The sequence below is a fragment of the Dunckerocampus dactyliophorus genome, chromosome 2, assembly GCF_027744805.1.
Source record: "Dunckerocampus dactyliophorus isolate RoL2022-P2 chromosome 2, RoL_Ddac_1.1, whole genome shotgun sequence".
Classification (NCBI taxonomy): Eukaryota; Metazoa; Chordata; class Actinopteri; order Syngnathiformes; family Syngnathidae; genus Dunckerocampus; species Dunckerocampus dactyliophorus.
The window spans coordinates 33,166,279-33,184,284 of NC_072820.1; the positions used below are offsets into that span (position 1 = coordinate 33,166,279).

Consider the following 18,006-nt stretch of genomic DNA (forward strand, 5'->3'; position numbering starts at 1 on the left):
TATGAAAGCCAAAGTGAGTCCACACTTTTGAGTTAAACTGTGCTGGCGTATTTTTCCATTCTTCACCGATGTATTATGCACCATTTGTTTATTTTTCTTCTGCTTTCATTTCTTATTCTTCTTCTTCTGTGGTTTCCACCCAATTTTCCACTACTGTCACGAAGAGCGCCTCCTAGATAATATGTAAAATGCTCACTCGACTCACTGAGGAGGAACGGTGATAGAAGTTTATTGAGACTATATTTTAATAATAATTAAAAAACGATACACGGCGAAAGGTATTGAATATCCATAGTAAGGTTTAATATCGCGATAGTTCGATATATAGATATTTTGTCACAGCCATAATCTGGGGTGATGCCAGCTCCCAGCATGTATTGTGGTACTTGGTTTGTAAAAAGTTGCTGAAGTTATGTGTTTAATTATTCCTCACAGTAGTAGTTGCCCTATGTGTGTTTGCTTAGCTGTTACATGTTGTGCTGTCATTTATTTTTTTTGTGTGTTAGCACCGCGGTTGTAGGTAGTGTTCTGTCTACTGACCCCACTGTTCATTTCTGCATGTGACAAGGTTTATACTTGCTTTTTTATGACTAACACACGCTCAGCTCAGACCTTGCGGGCTGCATTTACATTACTCTTCCATGTCAAGTCGTGGGCCGTAAAATATGGTTCAGCGGGCTGCAAATGGCCCACGTGCTACAAGTTTGAGACCGCTGCTCTCACTGACAGGAGTGTTGTTTTGCATTAAAGCTGGTAAAAGATTGTTAATCACTCCCAAGTTTTGAACTGAACTGGCAGGCCAGTCTGATGTCATATATGAGTCAGATTAGGCCCGTGAGCCACCAGTTGAATATACAAGATTTCATTTGGTGTATTTTAGGATCCTGTTCTACTTTTACTATAACTGAATACATTGTGTAAATGCAAATGCCTGTGTCCGACCTTTTAGATTCCACTTGACGGAACAAAGAAAAGTGGCACTTGATGTAAACTGGGTCAAAACACACTCACCCGAGTTGACAGGTTGGCTACGGTGCAGTTTTAAACACGTGAAATGGAGCGCGTGATGCGGCCATCAAACGTGGGAACGGGTTGTGAGGGATCGATTCCAATTAAAGCCTTTTGTTTTACCTCTCTTTTGTGTTGTGTTGTCCGACTTGTACATTAGTTTCTCATGAGCGGGACGATGTGGCGGCACTTGGCCAGGGAGTCCCAGTTAACGAATGTGAGAAAAGCTGCTCTGAGCTGAGCATTAGCTAAATCACGTGAAGGTGGAGTGACAGAGATGAGGTCAGGACGGGAAGGAGACAAAAGGCAGGTGGCCTGGGGGATCAGACTTTGACTATTGTGCACATTTGGCACCAAACAAGCATTTGGTTTGATTAACACTCACATAGAACCACAAATACACATGGTTTTGTTTCAAACATGCATAACATGTTTACAATTGCACAATTGAGCATGTTCGAAAAGGAGTAGGAAGAAGCAGAGCGAGGATAAGCAGAGTTAACTTCATTAGCATTAGCATCTGTTGGCGCGGCAAGGATGGTGTCAGTCATCTGTCAACGAACAGCACTGTGTGCACCCTGCTGTCTTTTTTCCAAATTGGGACAATGCAATTTAAAGGAAATGCTTGTTATTCAGCATTTGGCCGTGCTCCATCAGAAGTCATGGATGTTCAAAGGCTTACAGATACGAAGTGTGCAGATTTTCTGCTATAACGGGGTGACATTCGTGATTGGTAATTCATGGTTGTGGCGAAAATTCTTTGGAAGACATGCTAGCATATATGTAATACAGAGCCTCAAAGTTGTATAATCATTAGACAAATGCTCAATGACTTATGGACAATTAGTTGCCAAGTCCCACCGTGCAACAATGTTTTGCTTCACAGAGGCTATGTGGAAAAAAAATTAAAGTCATTCAAGTCCAATGAATAGCTTGAAACGGTACAATAAGTGGTGAAGTGCCAGAAGTTAAAAGAAGGTAAGGTTACCCAAAACTGAAAAATGTATATTTCAGAATTGTACAAAAAGGCCTCTTTCAGGAACCACAAAATGGGTCAACAAATTAAAGCTGTTCCGCAGAAATCAAGGTTGATCAAGATCAACATCCTGCCAAGATCCTTGGCAGTTGGTGCAACTATTCTCTACAGGTGTTCCAAGCTCAAAGAAATTGGAGTGTTCGAAAACTTTTGACCAGTAGTGCATGTGGTGTATTTAACAGAAAAATGCTTTGCCCGATTTTTACCATTTTGTGTAGTAGCAGTTGAGGAGTACATGAGTTTTCTAATCAATTAGTTCCTAAGTCCCAAAGTTGATGTGGTTGATGCCGGTCATGTTTTTCAACCAATTTTGATAAAAATGTACATGTGCTTGTCAGTACCCTAAAGGTGAGTACCAAAATTGAGGGCGATTTGGCTAAACACCATAAAGTGTTTTTATAACGCATTGAGCTGCGTGATAAACATTAAGTCAATTTGAATTATGGGGTTTAATAACAGTGCTGCAATGTGGTGTATATGTCAGAAAAATAATAACACAGGCAACAGATTCGGGGTGCATATTTTGACACATTTTCCCCCGTTTGTGTGCAACGGTTCAGGAGAAGCGTGAGCTTCCACAACTACAAGTATAAATATATACAGTTGGTTGCATCACTGTAGTACGACTATCTCTCCTCCCTTTTTGCCTTCTTGTGCTCCCTGAGTGGCTCCATGCCTCCTCTCTCTTTATGCCAGACACAAAGAACCCGAATCCATTCCACTTTTGGGTCCATTCATAAAAAGCAGTGACGCGTGAAGCGGGTTCTCCCTCTGGACGATGGCTCCCCCTCAGAGAAATCAGGCCCTGTGAGACTGATAGCAGACACATTGATCAAACAGGCGGACAAGGGGCAGGGGAGTAATGGGTGGTCGGATGAGCACAGATTACGGCATTTTTCTGGGTGGGCTATTTACATGAAACCAGAGATTTGTTCCTCAACCAGAAGCTAAATCTTCATTCATCTTTTTCCAGAGATGACACAGCTGTCGTCACAGCCCAAATCCACAGAGCCCACCTCGGGTAACGCCACAATGGCCACCGCCAGCACAGAGGACCCTGAGCTGAGGATGCTGGAGAAGAGGTCTAAGGTCATCGAGGAGTTGCTGCAGACGGAGAAGGACTACATCAAGGACCTGCAGATGTGCGTGGTGGAGATAATTGAGCCTCTGCAGAAGAAGCAGGTGAGGAGAAGCGTCAATCTGGACGATGTTAGCATCAATGGATGTGCATAAAGTTCTCTTTCTTTTCTTTCTTTTTTTTTTTTTAAGGTGAAGAACGTAGACTTTGATGGCCTTTTTGGCAACATCAATTCTGTGATTGACCTGTCGCAGCGCCTGTTTGAAACACTGGAGGAAAGCGACTCTATTGGTAAAAAAAAATTTAAAAATCCAATCTGATGCTTTGGTCAGCTTTTATGAGATTACCACTTGTTACTTTAGAGTAGTCAGTGAACAGCTTGTATAACAGCAAAGATTTAATAACCACTAATAATGCCTCAACACATTATTACCCATTACCGCCTAAATAACTGGCAACATAAATAGCAAACTAATTGTGTCTTGCCTAAGGTAGTGGTAGCATCATGGTCTGGGGCCGCGTAAGCGCTGCCGGCACTGGTTGAGCTGTGTTCCAACATTACTTCCAACATGTACTGTCACAGTTTGAGGAAGAACAGCATGGCCTCACAGTGAACATGCCTAAGTGTCAATATTTAGTGTGATCAGCATTATCTAGCACTGCCTTAATTCTCTTGGCATGGAATTCAGCAGAGCTGCACATTTTGGAAGCCAATTCCATGGTGACATTGCTGGTGGAGCTGATCGATGTTAGACACCTTTCACTCCTCCACCTTGCTGTCTTCCGCTTGAGGATGCCACACAAGTGCTCAATTAGTTAAGGTCTAGAGGAAACTTACTTGGCCACCCCGTCTCCTTCACCTTCAGCTTCCTCTGCAATGCACTTGATCATCTTGGAGGTGTATTCGGGCTCCTTATCATGTTGGAAAACTGGGAAGGAATCATGTTCAGATTCAGAATGCCACAGTACATGTTAGAATTCATGGTTCCCCTCAATGTACCACAGCATTTGTGCAGCCCCAGACCATGAAGCAACCGCCATGCTTGACTGTAGACACAGTGTAGTCACAAATCTTGTATTGGTGTATTATGAAGAATAGCTGTGTGTTGCGTCAGTGAATAGTACATCTTGTACTAACTGTACACTGACTATTCTAAAGTATATCAAGTTTACTTTCCATAGTATTGTCTCTTGACAAAATGTACTGTAATAAAACGGTGTGCTGAAATACAAGAGGTATACTCGCTAAGCTTGGGTCTTGGCTTTTAAATGAATGCTTCGGCTCTATGTCGATCTGCGACTCCCCAGGCAAGGTCTTTCTGGGCTTCAAAACGGAGCTTGAGGGGGTCTACAACATCTACTGCCAGAACCACGACGATGCCATCTCGCTGCTGGAGAGCTACGAGAAAGATGAAAACATCCAGCGGCATGTGTTGGAGTGTCTCGAGAGGCTCAGGTGAGGAGAAAAAAACAATACTAATATATGTTTGGGCGTGTTTGTGCCTGATTGTTAAAGAGCATGAAGCAACCAAGAGTGTTCACTAATCTTTATACAGTTGAATGAATCTAGCATAGGTCTATTGTTTATAGAGTTTAGTGTAGTAGTAGTCCACTGTCATCTGCTTGAGCACTGGAATGTCCAGTGGGATACATTGGGGTCATGTATAGCCATTCCCTTCAAGTATTTATTATATTTAGACTTTGGACTTGGCTGCACAGTGAAAGTCAGTGACTATTTAAAAAGAATAAGTGTGCTGTTTTTCTACTTGGCGTCCATGGGACACAGATTTTAGGTTACTCTGCAGGGTGCTAAACTGAAGCTCCTTCGATACAAATGTATTGTTGAGGAATGTGCCCTACCTGGTTCCGCCTGTTTTGCCAAGCTGTGAGTCAGACACATGACACAGCTGACAAATCAGAGGTACGCATGGGGCTGTTTTAAACCGGAAGGACGCTGGTTGTAAGATTAAAACTCATAAACAAAATGATGAGAGCAGAAGGGGGGGCGGGGCATTTTTTTCTCAGGGTGCATTGTTTCGGCCCTGTCCCTCTGTGTGCGTTTGTGAGAGAGCGGCGCCTGTGAAATGTACCGGTATATTTTACAAGCTTTTATTGAAATCTCTGACAGTAAATATGGCAGAGTTAAAAAAGCTGCCAAGTCCGTACTTTATGCATACTGTATGTGCTTTACTGTGCAGCCTTTTGACCCATGACAAATATACCAAAAAAACCTGCTTTTCTTGTGTGAACCCAGCCTTAGTCCTTAGGTTGCCCACCCCTTTTGTAAAGTGTTTTTTCAAGCTATTTTTCACTTCAGACAGTATTTGTCTACGGGGGGGGGGGGACGTTACAATAACATTCTGTGGTGCCAAATGTAAACATCCATAGGCTGATGAATCCTATCATCTCTTCTTGTCCCTTCATTCCCACAGGGCCATATATCGAGAGTGGTAAGTCTTTGCAAAGAGTGTCGCCACGAGCATGATAATCATCCCGTTCGCATACCGTTTTGCTCGCTAACACCCTTTGATTGAACTTTCTGTGTGTGAGTGCTAGTAAAAATGTGTATGCTGCTGCTGTATGAGTATGTTTCAATCCCTTCCTCGGATTGAGATGAACTCATGTTGTTTGTGTATGTGGATGTTGAATGTTCCTGCTTATGTGGCATGGCAGAATCTGGGAAGTGGGGAAACTACCGCCATCAAGTGGCCTAAAACAGCAATTGATTGTCACATTTATTTGCTTAAATCTTTTCAAGTTGAAATATTTTGCCCTCTTGATGGCATTAGGCTAAGCATAATTATCTTTATTGTGTCCTCTCCATGTGCGTGCGTGGGTTTTCTCCGGGTACTCTGGCTTCCTCCCAAAGTCCAAAAACATGTACTGTATGTTAGGTTAATTGGCGACTCTTAAATTGTCTTAAGGTTGTTTGTCTATATGTGCCCTGCGATTGGCTGGCGACCAGTCCAGGGTGTACCCCGCCTCTCGCCTGAAGTCAGCTGGGATAGGCTCCAGCATACCCGCAACCCTAGTGAGGATAAGCGGCATAGAAGATAGATGGATGGATGTGTCCTCTTCCTGTTCCGTGATATGTGTCATCATCTCATTATGCGTGTGTAGGCTCATTGGATAATGATGATGATGAAAAACATGTCACATTTCCGTTCAATGTCAGCTGCATTTTTAGCATTTCTCTTCTGTGACTTTTTTTCAGGGGCAAAACAAATTACATCAACCTGGGTTCTTTCCTCATCAAGCCGGTGCAGCGGGTCATGCGCTACCCGCTGCTGCTGATGGAGCTGCTGGGGGCCACGCCAGAGAGCCACCACGACCGGCCTCAACTGACTCTGGCCCTGCAGGCCGTCAAGGAGATCAACGTGAACATCAACGAGTACAAGCGCAGGAAAGATCTCGGTGAGAAACCCTGGGCAAACATCATTGATCCACACGCCAAAAAAAAAAAACAGATCCCAGACAACATTCTAATATTCAGATACAGTCAAAGTTGTCTATAGCGGCCACTAGAGGGAGTCTGCAAAGTGGCCGTTATAGACAGGTGGCCTCTATAGACAGGTTGGTCCAGTTTGAATGTTGACCAGTAGAGGGAAAAAAAAATTTAAACTTTTATCCAGGACTGCGGATAAAAGTTGTACAGCACTACTAGGCTTGTTATTATCACGATTCATGGTTCATGGTTTTAATTCATCCTGAACATGCATGAGTCAAACAGTAGCACATCACATAGTACAATTCACAATTTTGCATGTCCAAAAAGGAGTAGGAAGAAGCAAAGCTTATTTAATCCTACCCCTCATCAGTTTCACATCAGTTGCAATACATTTATTCACCTCTTGTTCTTCCAAGTGTACTTTGTAGGTCTACATGACAATGTAGTGCAATCATAGCCAAGGTTTTTACTTACTAAAAGGAATCTAGAGGCTTAATAACAACTGATAGAATATAGCCACAACCCACAGAACAAAGCTGTGCTAGTAATGTCTTATGCTTGTTTTTAATATTTTACTTTTTATACGGCAGAGTGTCATTACAGCTTTAGTTCATCAGGAAGTGACGGGAAGTGACGGTGGGCGTCCCGAGCAGGAGAGCTAGGCTCAGTGCTAGCTGTGAGTTTGGAGAGATTTGGGAAGTGTGTTTATGTTGGCGTGGATGTAAAGTCCTGCAGTGTTCTCTGCTGTTAATAAAGCCATTAAAGTGCATCGGCGACGTGAGTCTCTCCTTCCCCACAACAAGCGGCATTACAGTATTGACCAGTGCACACCAGGAAATAAACGGTGTCATTTCTTACAGGCATTGGCTGGACAGCTATGTAGTGGGGCTTGTTTAACCTTTGCCTTGTGGGCAAGCAGAAAGGAGAGACGATGCTGAGAGATGTGTGTGTGGTCTGAGCTGCTGTCTGGTGGCCGCGTTCAATAAATAAAGTTGGCAGAAGCAACAGGAGAAGTTTCCTTCTTTGCTTCGGAGCTGAATAACACTGACAAGTTAACAGACTAGTAGCGAACGGAAAAGAAGATGGCTTTTTTTGTGTCGAATACAGAAGATGAGGACTTTGATGGATTTGTGGATGAGGATTGATGAAAAATAATGTGAGTACATTCTAAAATACTTCAATTAAGTACAACCGAACTCAGTTTTGCTCCCGCTGCCGCATGCATGCTAGAGTATGTTTTTTTTTATTGTAGCGTCGCTGGGAGCACGTCCTGTTCCCAGCCTACTTTGCGATAATGTTTTGGTGCAAATGCTCTTAAAGTTACATGTTTGACCAGGAAATAGCAAGCTCAAAAGAAGACGGCTTTTTTATGTGGAACAACTGACAGTTTGTGTGGATCTTGTGAATGATTGTGACTGAGCTAGGACTCAGTAATTAAAGTCTACACACGACGGCTTCATTGATTGAAAAATGAAACTTTTTCGTGCATGAAGCTTCTACTCATCGAGTCGGTAATTTGGCCGCTATATGCGATCATATATTGACCAAGGGAGACAAAATGGGTGGTCGCTGGCCGCGTTGGACAGGTGACTGCTATACACAGGGTCTATACCATGTAAATTTGCTGCGGGGGATTTTCAGTGGCTGCTATAGGCAGGTTGCCGTTCTATAAAGGTGGCCGCTAAGACAGGTTTGACTGTGTATTATTTGAGTTGATTTTCATTTGACTACGTTTTGTATTTAATTTTTTTTATTTAATTTTATTGTAGTTGATTTTTTCTTTTATTGTATTTCGTTTTTTATTGCATTTTTTATTGTCTTTGCTGTATTTTTGTATTTGACTGTATTGTTATTTCATGACATTTTTAAAATGTATTTACTTTAAATTTGACTAATTATTATTTGAGATTAGCATGTGGAAAAATACAAACTAACATGACGTTAGCTTTTGGGACTTGCTTTTGGTGCTACATTAGCAAAGACTGCTTGGTACATAGAAACAGGAGTTCAGAACATTCTCCCATACCATTAAAAATAATATTTGGGAAATATTGGTTAATTTCCTGATTATTATATGAAGACTGACATGATAATGACGATAAAGCTAAATCCAGGTTATCTGAAACAGTTTCTGACAGAAAGTAGCAAGTAACTAGTGAACATAAAAACTGAACAAAAAATCAGTGGTCTGAATTTTGTCTCCCTCTGCTGTCCACAGTGGTGAAGTACAGAAAAGGTGACGAGGACACATTCATTGACAAGATCTCTAAGTTGAGCATGCACTCCATCATCAAGAAGTCCAATCGTGTCAGCAGCCACCTCAAGCACCTGACAGGAATTTCCCCACAGGTACATTCTATGTTCCAACGTGTTCAAATCACTGTTCGGTTTGAATAGTGCTTGGATTTTACGCCATCCGTGACCTTTCAGATTAAGGACGGGGCGTTCGATGAGGCTGAAAAGAGGTTCCGGCTGCAAGAGAGACTCATCAAATCATTCATTCGGGATATTTCCTTGTACCTGCAACATATCAGGGTATTTTATTTATTTTGATGTGGCTCTCTAGAACCCTGCAGGTGGTTGTTAAAGTGCTGATGGACTTGAATCATCTGCAGGAATCGGCCTCCGTCAAAGTGCTGGCAGCCATCAGCTTCTGTGACATCTACACAGAGCGTAGCATCCCCGACCCCGAGCGCTTCCAGAGAGCTCATCGCTGCATCAGCGACAAACAGTTCACCGAATTTGTAAGTAGACATTTTAAATAGTAGACAAATTAAAAATTCTTTGAAGGATCGTGAGTTACAACACACTTACAACCCTTTCTAAACAGCCCTGAGCAGTCTGTTTTGCAGCTGTCAAATGAGCCACTGCAGTAAAGCCTGGTTTATGCATATGCGTCAAGGTGACGGCGTACACAATGCCTCCCTCTCCAAACCCTTAGCTGTAAATGTAACCTCGTGTCGTGCAGACACGTACTGGAAGGGCTGTGATTGATCGGCCTTTAGTACATTATCTCCTGCGTGTATATGACTAGCACACAGCACACCTTTCTATGATTTCGGATCAAAGTTTGCAATAAAATTGACTTGTGTAACACATTAGTTCTAGCTCCTAATAACACTCTTCGTCTCTTTTTAATTGCTATTATACAATAGTGACGAAGGAAGATAACAAAAATTAGTCAGCGAGAGTCATGGTTGCTCACTGAGTTGACTCATGGAAAAATACGTACATCCCAAAGTCTTACGGTTAGGGTTGGGCATCGTTTGAGTTTGAATGATTCAGATTCCGAACAATTCTCGATTCCGATGCTTTTAAGAGGCAGGGTCATGAAAGTTGGCAGGTTCAAATGAGGGCTCAAACTAGAGTTCTTTTTGGATAAAATGTCTCAACGTCCCCATAAATTGTTATTTATGAATGATATGATATGATATGATATGATATGATATGATATGATATGATATGAACTTTGTATCAACTTTACTATGAATTTTTCACAGGAGTACACTTTCACAAATGATGTTCACTTCTAAAAAGTTCATGAAAAAACTGGGGCTGTCAATTGATTAAAATATTTAATGGTGACTAATCACATTTTGTACATAGTTAACTCATAATTAATCACAATTAATCACAGAAGGGTTTTTTTTAATGTACAATAAGTAGAGATGGGGGACCGGGAAGTCTGGGCTTCCCTACTGAGACTGCTGCCCCCGCGACCCGGACCCGGATAAGCGGAGGAAAATGGAATGGAATGGAATGGAATAAGTAGAGATTTAAATCTCTGTGGTAAACGATTCAATACAAATCTAGATACACGGGTTGAAATATAGAAAAAAAGAAAGAAGCCAATTTTATAAAAGTGGCATTCTTACAGTACTTTCAAATGTGTAAAAGAGCACATCATATCCCCAAGCATGCTGTAAGGCGGGGGTCTCCGACCACCTGGCCATGGGAAACGTTCAGACGCAATGGTTAAGAAATAAATACATTTGTAAATAAGTACAATAAGTACAAGTCAAATTTGATGTAAAGGGATATATAATATTTGGAAATATGGACCATTATTTTATTCAAAAAATAATATACTGTTACAAATCCCACAGTTTTTGCATGTTTAATGCGAGCGGCTGCGTGTCCCACTTTGTGTGACGGTCCTTCTAACTTTCTTCCACGCTGCTTGGATGATTCGTCGCTGCGCTCTTGGAGTCATTTTGGTAGGCCGGCCACTTCTGGGAAGGTTCCCCACTGTTCCATGTTTTTGCCATTTGTGGATAATGGCTCTCACTGTGCTTCGCTGGAGTCCCAAAGCTTTGGAAATGACTTTATAATCTTTTCCAGCCTGATAGATCTCAATTAATCTCAGTTATGTTTTAACAGGGGGGCAATCACTTTTTCCACGCAGGGCCATGGAGGCTTAGATTTTGTTCCTCCTTTAATAATAAAAAGTTTCATATAAAAACTGTATTTTGCGTTAAGTTGTGTTGTCATTGACTAATATTTAGTTTTGTTTGATGATCAGAAAGTGTGACAAAAAATAAGAAATCAGGAAGGGGGCAAATACTTTTTCACACCACCGTAACCCTCGTGAGTTGGGACACTCGTATGCCAAGGTACCACTGTATAAATGTGTCAATGTGCCTTCTCACTTCTCCCTGGCAGTCGACGTACTTTGTGACAACTTAACTCAGAGCGACAGTAGATCCAAATAACATCTGCCAGGGCTTTGAAGCTAAACTTATCCTTCAAAATACCCTTTTCTTTGTCCATTTCTGCTCAATATTTGTACCCGCTTGTGGCTCCACTTTAACCTCTGCGTTTCCTCAAACTACGGTGTGGGCTGAGGCTCAAACAGGATGTACACACATTAACTTCAAATTACAAAAAAAAATAGTGCCGTTAATGAAAGTTTCCTTTAACGCTTTAACTTTGACAGCCTAGAAAACATTTCCACATACTGTATGCTGTTTTTTATGTGTCAGTGGGTGTTAGATGCAGCAGGCAGTTAAACATGTACTTATGTGCACAATATCAAAACCTGTGAAAGGTTTGTCTGTGAGCTATGCATGTTGAGCACGAGTATACTTTGCTGCCTCAATGTTGGTGTAAGCTACTTTTATGACACCCTTATTTTGTTAGCACAAGTAAACAGGATTTAGTGCACATTGCTCTTATTTTGAAGTCCGGAAGTGTGTTGTGTGGTTTGAGAAGGTCTCTTTTTGCTAAGAGAGGCGCTCTGACATACCGTACATGAATATATACAGTACATGTACGTGAATAAACTTGTATCCTGCAGTTCTGAACACCGAACATCTGTGACATCAGCGGGCATCCTGAATCTGTAACACTGGCATGAGACAGACGTCATTTATTGTTTGACTTATGCGATTCTGACTGCCTAGAGGAAGTCATAGCGCGTTAAAGATGGGGCGCTGTATCTACACCCTGAATCTGGAGGTGCTTAATCATGTTGGTCGTGCACCCTGCTTTGCATGAGATCATTGTGTTGCAACTGATGCCCTGTTTTTTATGAAGTTAAGCCAAACACTGTAACCGCTTCTTCTTTCTTGGTGTTTGCGGCTATTTCTTCAGGTTGGCGGACTGGGCATTGAAGCTAGAAATGGAAATTAAAAGGTTTGAACGATCCTGGTGGAATCCGTATGTTAGTCCTGGTTCCCCTGGATGCGAGATACTCGATGGCCAACCCTACTTACGATGGGATAGATTGGGATTAGCCCTGAAAGCATTGTCTTTTTTTGCTTGAACAGAAGGAGCGCACTGATTCATTGGTCATCAACCCGCTCACCCAGTTGCTCCTCATGTTCGCCGGGCCCCACAAACTCATCCAGAAGCGCTTCGACAAGCTGCTAGACTATGACAACTGCAAGGAACGTGCCGACCGCCTCAAGGACCGACGGGTTCAGGACGAGCTGCAGGTGGCGCGCAGCAACTACGAGGCGCTCAACGCCCAACTTCTGGACGAGCTACCCAAGTTCCACATCGCCGCAGAGGAGTTGTTCACCGGTTGCGTGAAGGCCTTCGCTCAGGCCCAGAAGGACTTCATGAAGACTACTCTCGGGGAGCTGAAGCCTCTCCTTCAAGTCGTGAGTGCATCTTTGCCTTCAGGTTTGCTTGAAACTTCTTTTTGACGACTTTCTTTGATTTTCCTCTAGTTTTCCCGCAAAGCCGGCACTGAGGGCAACTTGGTCGCGCAGTTCCAGGAAGAGTACGGTCGTGTGCTACAACTCCTGCAGAGTTTCAGCTTCTGCCCTGAAAACCTGCCCCCAACCGCCACCACCACCACCGCCAAAAAGCCCTTTGAGAAGAAAACCCTGGAGAAGCAGAGCTCAAAGAAGCAACTCCAAGGACCTGTTAGTTCTCCCATCCTCACTTTCTCTTAAATGGCATTTTAAACTCCTTTGGTATGGAGTCATCAGTCCCAGTCTAACCCGATGTCTTTATCTTCATCCGTCCAGCCCAACTACATCTTGCAGACCGATGAACACCGTGCCGGGCTGATGGCTCGCTTCAGCCACGAGAAACTCTTCCAGGCCGAGAGAAACTTCAATGCAGCCCAGGATCTGGATGTGTCCATCCTGGAGGGGGACCTTGTGGGCGTGATCAAGCAGCAAGACCCCATGGGGAGCCACAATCGCTGGTTGATCGACAACGGAGGTAGGTAGCTCCTCAAAGACGTGATACGAAAAGGAGTTGTCATGTTGAACCGTGCTCTTTCCTTGCAGTCACTAAGGGCTTCGTGTACAGCTCCTTCCTCAAAGCCTACAACCCGCGTAGAAGCCATTCGGACGTGTCCATCGAAAGCCAGTCATCCAACGAGTCGGGCTACGGCGGCTCCTCGCCCGTCTTCTCACGACAGAACAGCAACAGCACGCTGACCTTTAACCAGGAGACAGCGGCCGTCAGCTTCTCCACGATGCAGCCCCAGAGCCATTCGTCGCCACACCCGTCGCTGGATTCCACGCCTTCCCGAGTGCCTCACGCTGACTCTGTGAACTCCTCGCCGCGAAATCCCTCGCACCGTCACAGAAACCCAGAGCCTCCCTACCAGCGCTCGGCCCGCCACGGGGACTCAAATGACATCAGTCACGCCAGTACGAGCGAACAGTTGGAGACGGACTCTTATTCCTCACACAGAAACAGCCGCTTGCAGCGACACGTCGACCAAGACGACAACTCATACCAGTGGAGGAATGGCAAGAAGTCCTACTCTCAAGACGACTGTAGCGAGCCCGAATCGGAGCAGGACAGCGATTTAGACGGACATCAGGTGAGATTTATTTCATGTTTACGATCACAAATGCCTTAATAACAACAAAACAATGGCATTAATATAAAAAAAGATACAATTGGACACCTGGAGAATGCTCACTCACTCAACTAGCTAGCTCCTAACTCTGCCTGTTTCAGGTTAGTTGTGCAGCATTTAGCAGCTAATTAGCAACAGATTTCAAAAAGAATTGTACTTGGAAAAAATTACAAAGCGTTGACCTTTTTGTATTTTGAGGGAAAATAAACATGACTAAGCAATGCTAACCGATTATTTTTGGTCAGTTTTCTAGAAATTGCCTTCATTCCTTTGGTTTTGTGCATCTCAGCTTGGTGAATGCAGCTCACCAGTGGCTCATGCTACATTGTGCTAAGTAGCTAGCTGCTAACTGTTCCTGTTTGCATTTGGTTGCGGAACAATTAGCATCTAAATTCTAATTATAATTAAAGGAAAGGTTCTAGTATTGATGTTCTGTTTTTTGAATGAAAAGAAATTTGCGATTCATCGTGAGCTAACCTGGTAGCTATAGAAATTTTAGCTTGTGCTGCTATAGTCAAGGTTCTGATAGATGAACAAATGACGCAAACGGACCATTAAAGTTTACTTACTAGAAATGATTATTATTAGTACTTATATATTTGTGGGTTTCAACCTGGCGTATGCTTATGAGCAGCGTATGCTATATTGTGCTAAGTAGCTAGTCACTAACTGTGCCTGTTTGCATCTGGCTGCCTAGCAATTAGCATCTAAAACAGTCCCATATATTTGTAATTGTAATTATAAGAAAGTTTATAATATTGAGATTTTGTTTTTTGGTTTTGTGCGTTTCATCTTGGTGAATGCAGCTCACCCGTGGCTCATGCTACATTAGCTAGCTGTGCCTGTTGCTTAGGAATTAGCATCTAAAAAAATCCCATATTTATCTAATTGTAATTATAAGAAAGTTTTGTAATATTGATGTTCTGTTTTTTGAATGAAAATAAACTTGGCAAAATTCACAATGACTAATGAGCTAATCTGTTAGCTATAGCAACTTTAGCTTGTGCGGCTATAGTCATGAACAAATGATGCAAATGGACCATTAAATATCGTTAAAGGTCGTTAAACGTTAATTAAATGTTACTGGAAATCGTTATTCTACTTTTGTTTTTGTGGGTTTCAACCTGCTTACGAGCAGCATATGCTACATTGTGCTAGCTAGCTAGCCAGCCACTAAGTGCCAGATTGCTTTTGCTTTTATAGCAATCAGCATTTAAAAATGTAACGTTTTTAATTGTAATCCTAAGAAAAGTTATAATATTGATGTTTTGTTTTTTGACAAGAAACATGGCAAAATTAGCTAATAGCTGCTCATTAGCGGTGCATGCTACACTGCGCTACCTGGTTATGCCCTAACTGTGCCCGTTTGCATCTAAATAGCCACATTTCGTAATGAGAAAGTGTTTGGATTGACAAGAAACACAAGTAAATAAAAATGAGCTAAGTGTAGCAAGCTTTATGTTAGCCGCAGCAACCTTAGCTTGTTGTGCCATAATGAAGCGACCAAAACGTGAACAAGGAATAGAAACTAACCCTGCAATTGTTGCCCTCTTGTTGTGCTTTTCAGATCTACTTTGCCCTCTACTCCTTCAGCGCTCGCTGCGCTAATGAACTGAGCATTTCGGCCAACCAGCGGCTGCGCATACTGGAGTTCCAGGACATGAACGGTAACGGCGAATGGTGGCTGGGCGAGGCGGAAGGCAGGAGAGGCTACGTGCCTTCGAACTACATTCGGAAATCGGAGTACACTTGAGCGGTGTGAATCCCATACTGCCACCCTTGAGGTGACGAGCACATGGAACAAACCTTTTGCTCATCGAGTGCGTTTTATGCCACAATTATAGATTCTGTTTACATTGTTTTTACTTGGACCAGTCCTGTGTTTCTATTGAAACCCAGTGAAGCAAAAAGGACAATGAATTGAGTATGAAGTGTGAGGCGGGCAGGCACTTAGTTGTTTGAGGTGTGAATGAGATGGATGAATTCAAATCAGATTGATTGCTTGATAGTGCTTGCTTGATGACACTCCTTTACTTTTATTTTGATAGTGGCCTACATATATATACACACACATATATATAGATATATGTATATATATCTGTATATATACATATAAATATATATATGTGCGTGTGTTGTTTTTTTAACCTGGAGTGACACTGTGAAATGAAAACCTGGGAAAAACAAGGCAAACCTGCAGGTACTGTACATACTGTATGTAATGCTGTATATGGAATATTTGCTATGGCGCCCATTGTACAGTCATCACGTTTGATTAAAACTACAGCACAGCTGATGAGAAATACTTTTTTTTCCATTTATTTAGCATTCACTTTATTTTCATGGGAATGGAACCACTAAAAAATCAAATCTCTAGCCCATGAAAAAGCACTCAAAATGCTTTGGAAGCCATCGTAGCATACATGTAATACACATATCTTCAAAAGGTTTACAATCATGATACAAATGCTGAGTGACTGATGGACAATTAGTCGCTCAGTCCTAAAGACGATTTGCTCGATGAACCAATCTTGCTCAAATTTTCAACACGTGTGTACCGAATTTTGGGGTGATTTGACAAAACACCCAAAAGTTCCAGCGGGTTTTTTTTGTACAGGTGCGTGAGAAACTTCAAGTCAGTCGGCCATGGTGAAAGTAAAGTCTAAATCTAACGTAAGCTTAACCACACAAGGAGATGGCGACATAATGGATATGCCTGGTTAAATACTGACATCAATCGAGGACAAAAAAGACGCTAAAAAGCTCATTTTAGTTTACTTTTCCATCACTCTCGGATGACTGTGCTTAATGCTATCTACAGCAGGACTCCTGCTTCTAATGAGCGTGAGCATCCTGAGCGTCCAAGGAGACTTGGTGACCTTTAGTGTCTCAATGGCCAAGAAATCATTCTTTTTTTGTTTCACATGTTGCTCAGTGGTAAGAAGGGACACTTGGTGACGCACTCGACTATCATGCGTGTACGGTATATATCTGATGTGCGTCCTTTTTTAAAAGAAACACTCCTGATCACAATTTTGAGACCAACTGAAAAATTGCAAGAATTAACATTTTGCACGTGATTACATTGATTATTACTTTGGTTTATTCTTTGTACATTAAGTTATTTTTATTTGTCTTTGTGGATAATTTCTCGTGTTAATTTTTTAGGGTGCATCCCCAATCGGATGCAAATTCATTTATTTTATCATTTATTCATTGTATATTATTTTAGATATTTTGAGACTCGTGTTACGGAAACGGCCACACGGTGGTCTAGTGGTTAGCATGCTGGCCACACAGTCTGGAGATCGGGAAGATCTGGGTTCGAATCTCTGTTGGGCATTTCTGTGTGGAGTTTGCATGTTCTCCCATAACCACTAGGCCACCGTGCGGCCCTCTCTGGGCACATGTGCCATTTATTTAGAATCCAGTCTAGCCTCAATTGACCCCCATGGGAGAGAAAGGCCAGGGAGAAACAGTAGGAGCAGGAAATGAAATGGCTTGTTGTATGAGACGTTGATGCACATTCATTTTGGGACTGAATATTACTCTCTATTAATTATAAAGTACATACTAGAAGTTACAAGTTCAAAAAGGCACTCCATGAGGATCCAGGATTTGTATTTATTTTTTGCAGATTTGCAGAATTGTTGTAATTCAGCCACATTGGAGGGTTTTCCAGCATGAAGCACCTTTTTAAGGTCATGCCACAGCATCTCAATAGGATTCAGGTCAGGACTTTGACTAGGACACTCCAAAGTCTTCATTTTGTTTTTCTTCATCCATTCAGAGGTGGACTTGCTGGTGTGTTTATGATCATTGTCCTGCTGCAGAACCCAAGTTGGTTTCAGCTTGAGGTCACCAACAGATGGCCGGACATTCTCCTTCAGGATTTTTTTGTAGACAGCAGAATTCATGGTTCTATTTATCACAGCAAGTCTTCCAGGTCCTGAAGCAGCAAAACAGCCCCAGACCATCACACTACCACCACCATATTTTACTGTTGGTATGATGTTCTTTTTCTGAAACGTGGCATTACTTTTAGGCCAGATGTAATGGGACACACCCCTTCCATAAAGTTAAACTTTTGACCCGTCAGACCACAGAGT

General features: G+C 42.4%; 1 protein-coding gene across 3 annotated transcripts in view; it reads left to right on the forward strand.

Moving 5' to 3' along the window:
- The window catches only part of dnmbp (dynamin binding protein), a 55,361-nt gene extending 39,146 nt beyond the window's left edge, over nucleotides 1–16,215 (forward strand). The window contains exons 5-17 of one of the 3 annotated variants that reach the window (XM_054767931.1): nucleotides 3,018–3,226; nucleotides 3,314–3,413; nucleotides 4,431–4,578; nucleotides 5,555–5,572; nucleotides 6,337–6,536; nucleotides 8,789–8,919; nucleotides 9,001–9,105; nucleotides 9,186–9,314; nucleotides 12,339–12,674; nucleotides 12,744–12,941; nucleotides 13,047–13,245; nucleotides 13,314–13,858; nucleotides 15,465–16,215. In XM_054767931.1, coding sequence (XP_054623906.1) covers nucleotides 3,018–3,226; nucleotides 3,314–3,413; nucleotides 4,431–4,578; nucleotides 5,555–5,572; nucleotides 6,337–6,536; nucleotides 8,789–8,919; nucleotides 9,001–9,105; nucleotides 9,186–9,314; nucleotides 12,339–12,674; nucleotides 12,744–12,941; nucleotides 13,047–13,245; nucleotides 13,314–13,858; nucleotides 15,465–15,650 — 2,504 coding nt within the window. In that variant the 3' untranslated portion in view covers nucleotides 15,651–16,215. The remainder of the gene's footprint in view (nucleotides 1–3,017; nucleotides 3,227–3,313; nucleotides 3,414–4,430; nucleotides 4,579–5,554; nucleotides 5,573–6,336; nucleotides 6,537–8,788; nucleotides 8,920–9,000; nucleotides 9,106–9,185; nucleotides 9,315–12,338; nucleotides 12,675–12,743; nucleotides 12,942–13,046; nucleotides 13,246–13,313; nucleotides 13,859–15,464) is intronic. The other 2 variants (XM_054767933.1, XM_054767932.1) reach the window with 2 other exon arrangements.
- Nucleotides 16,216–18,006: the final 1,791 nt, after the last annotated feature.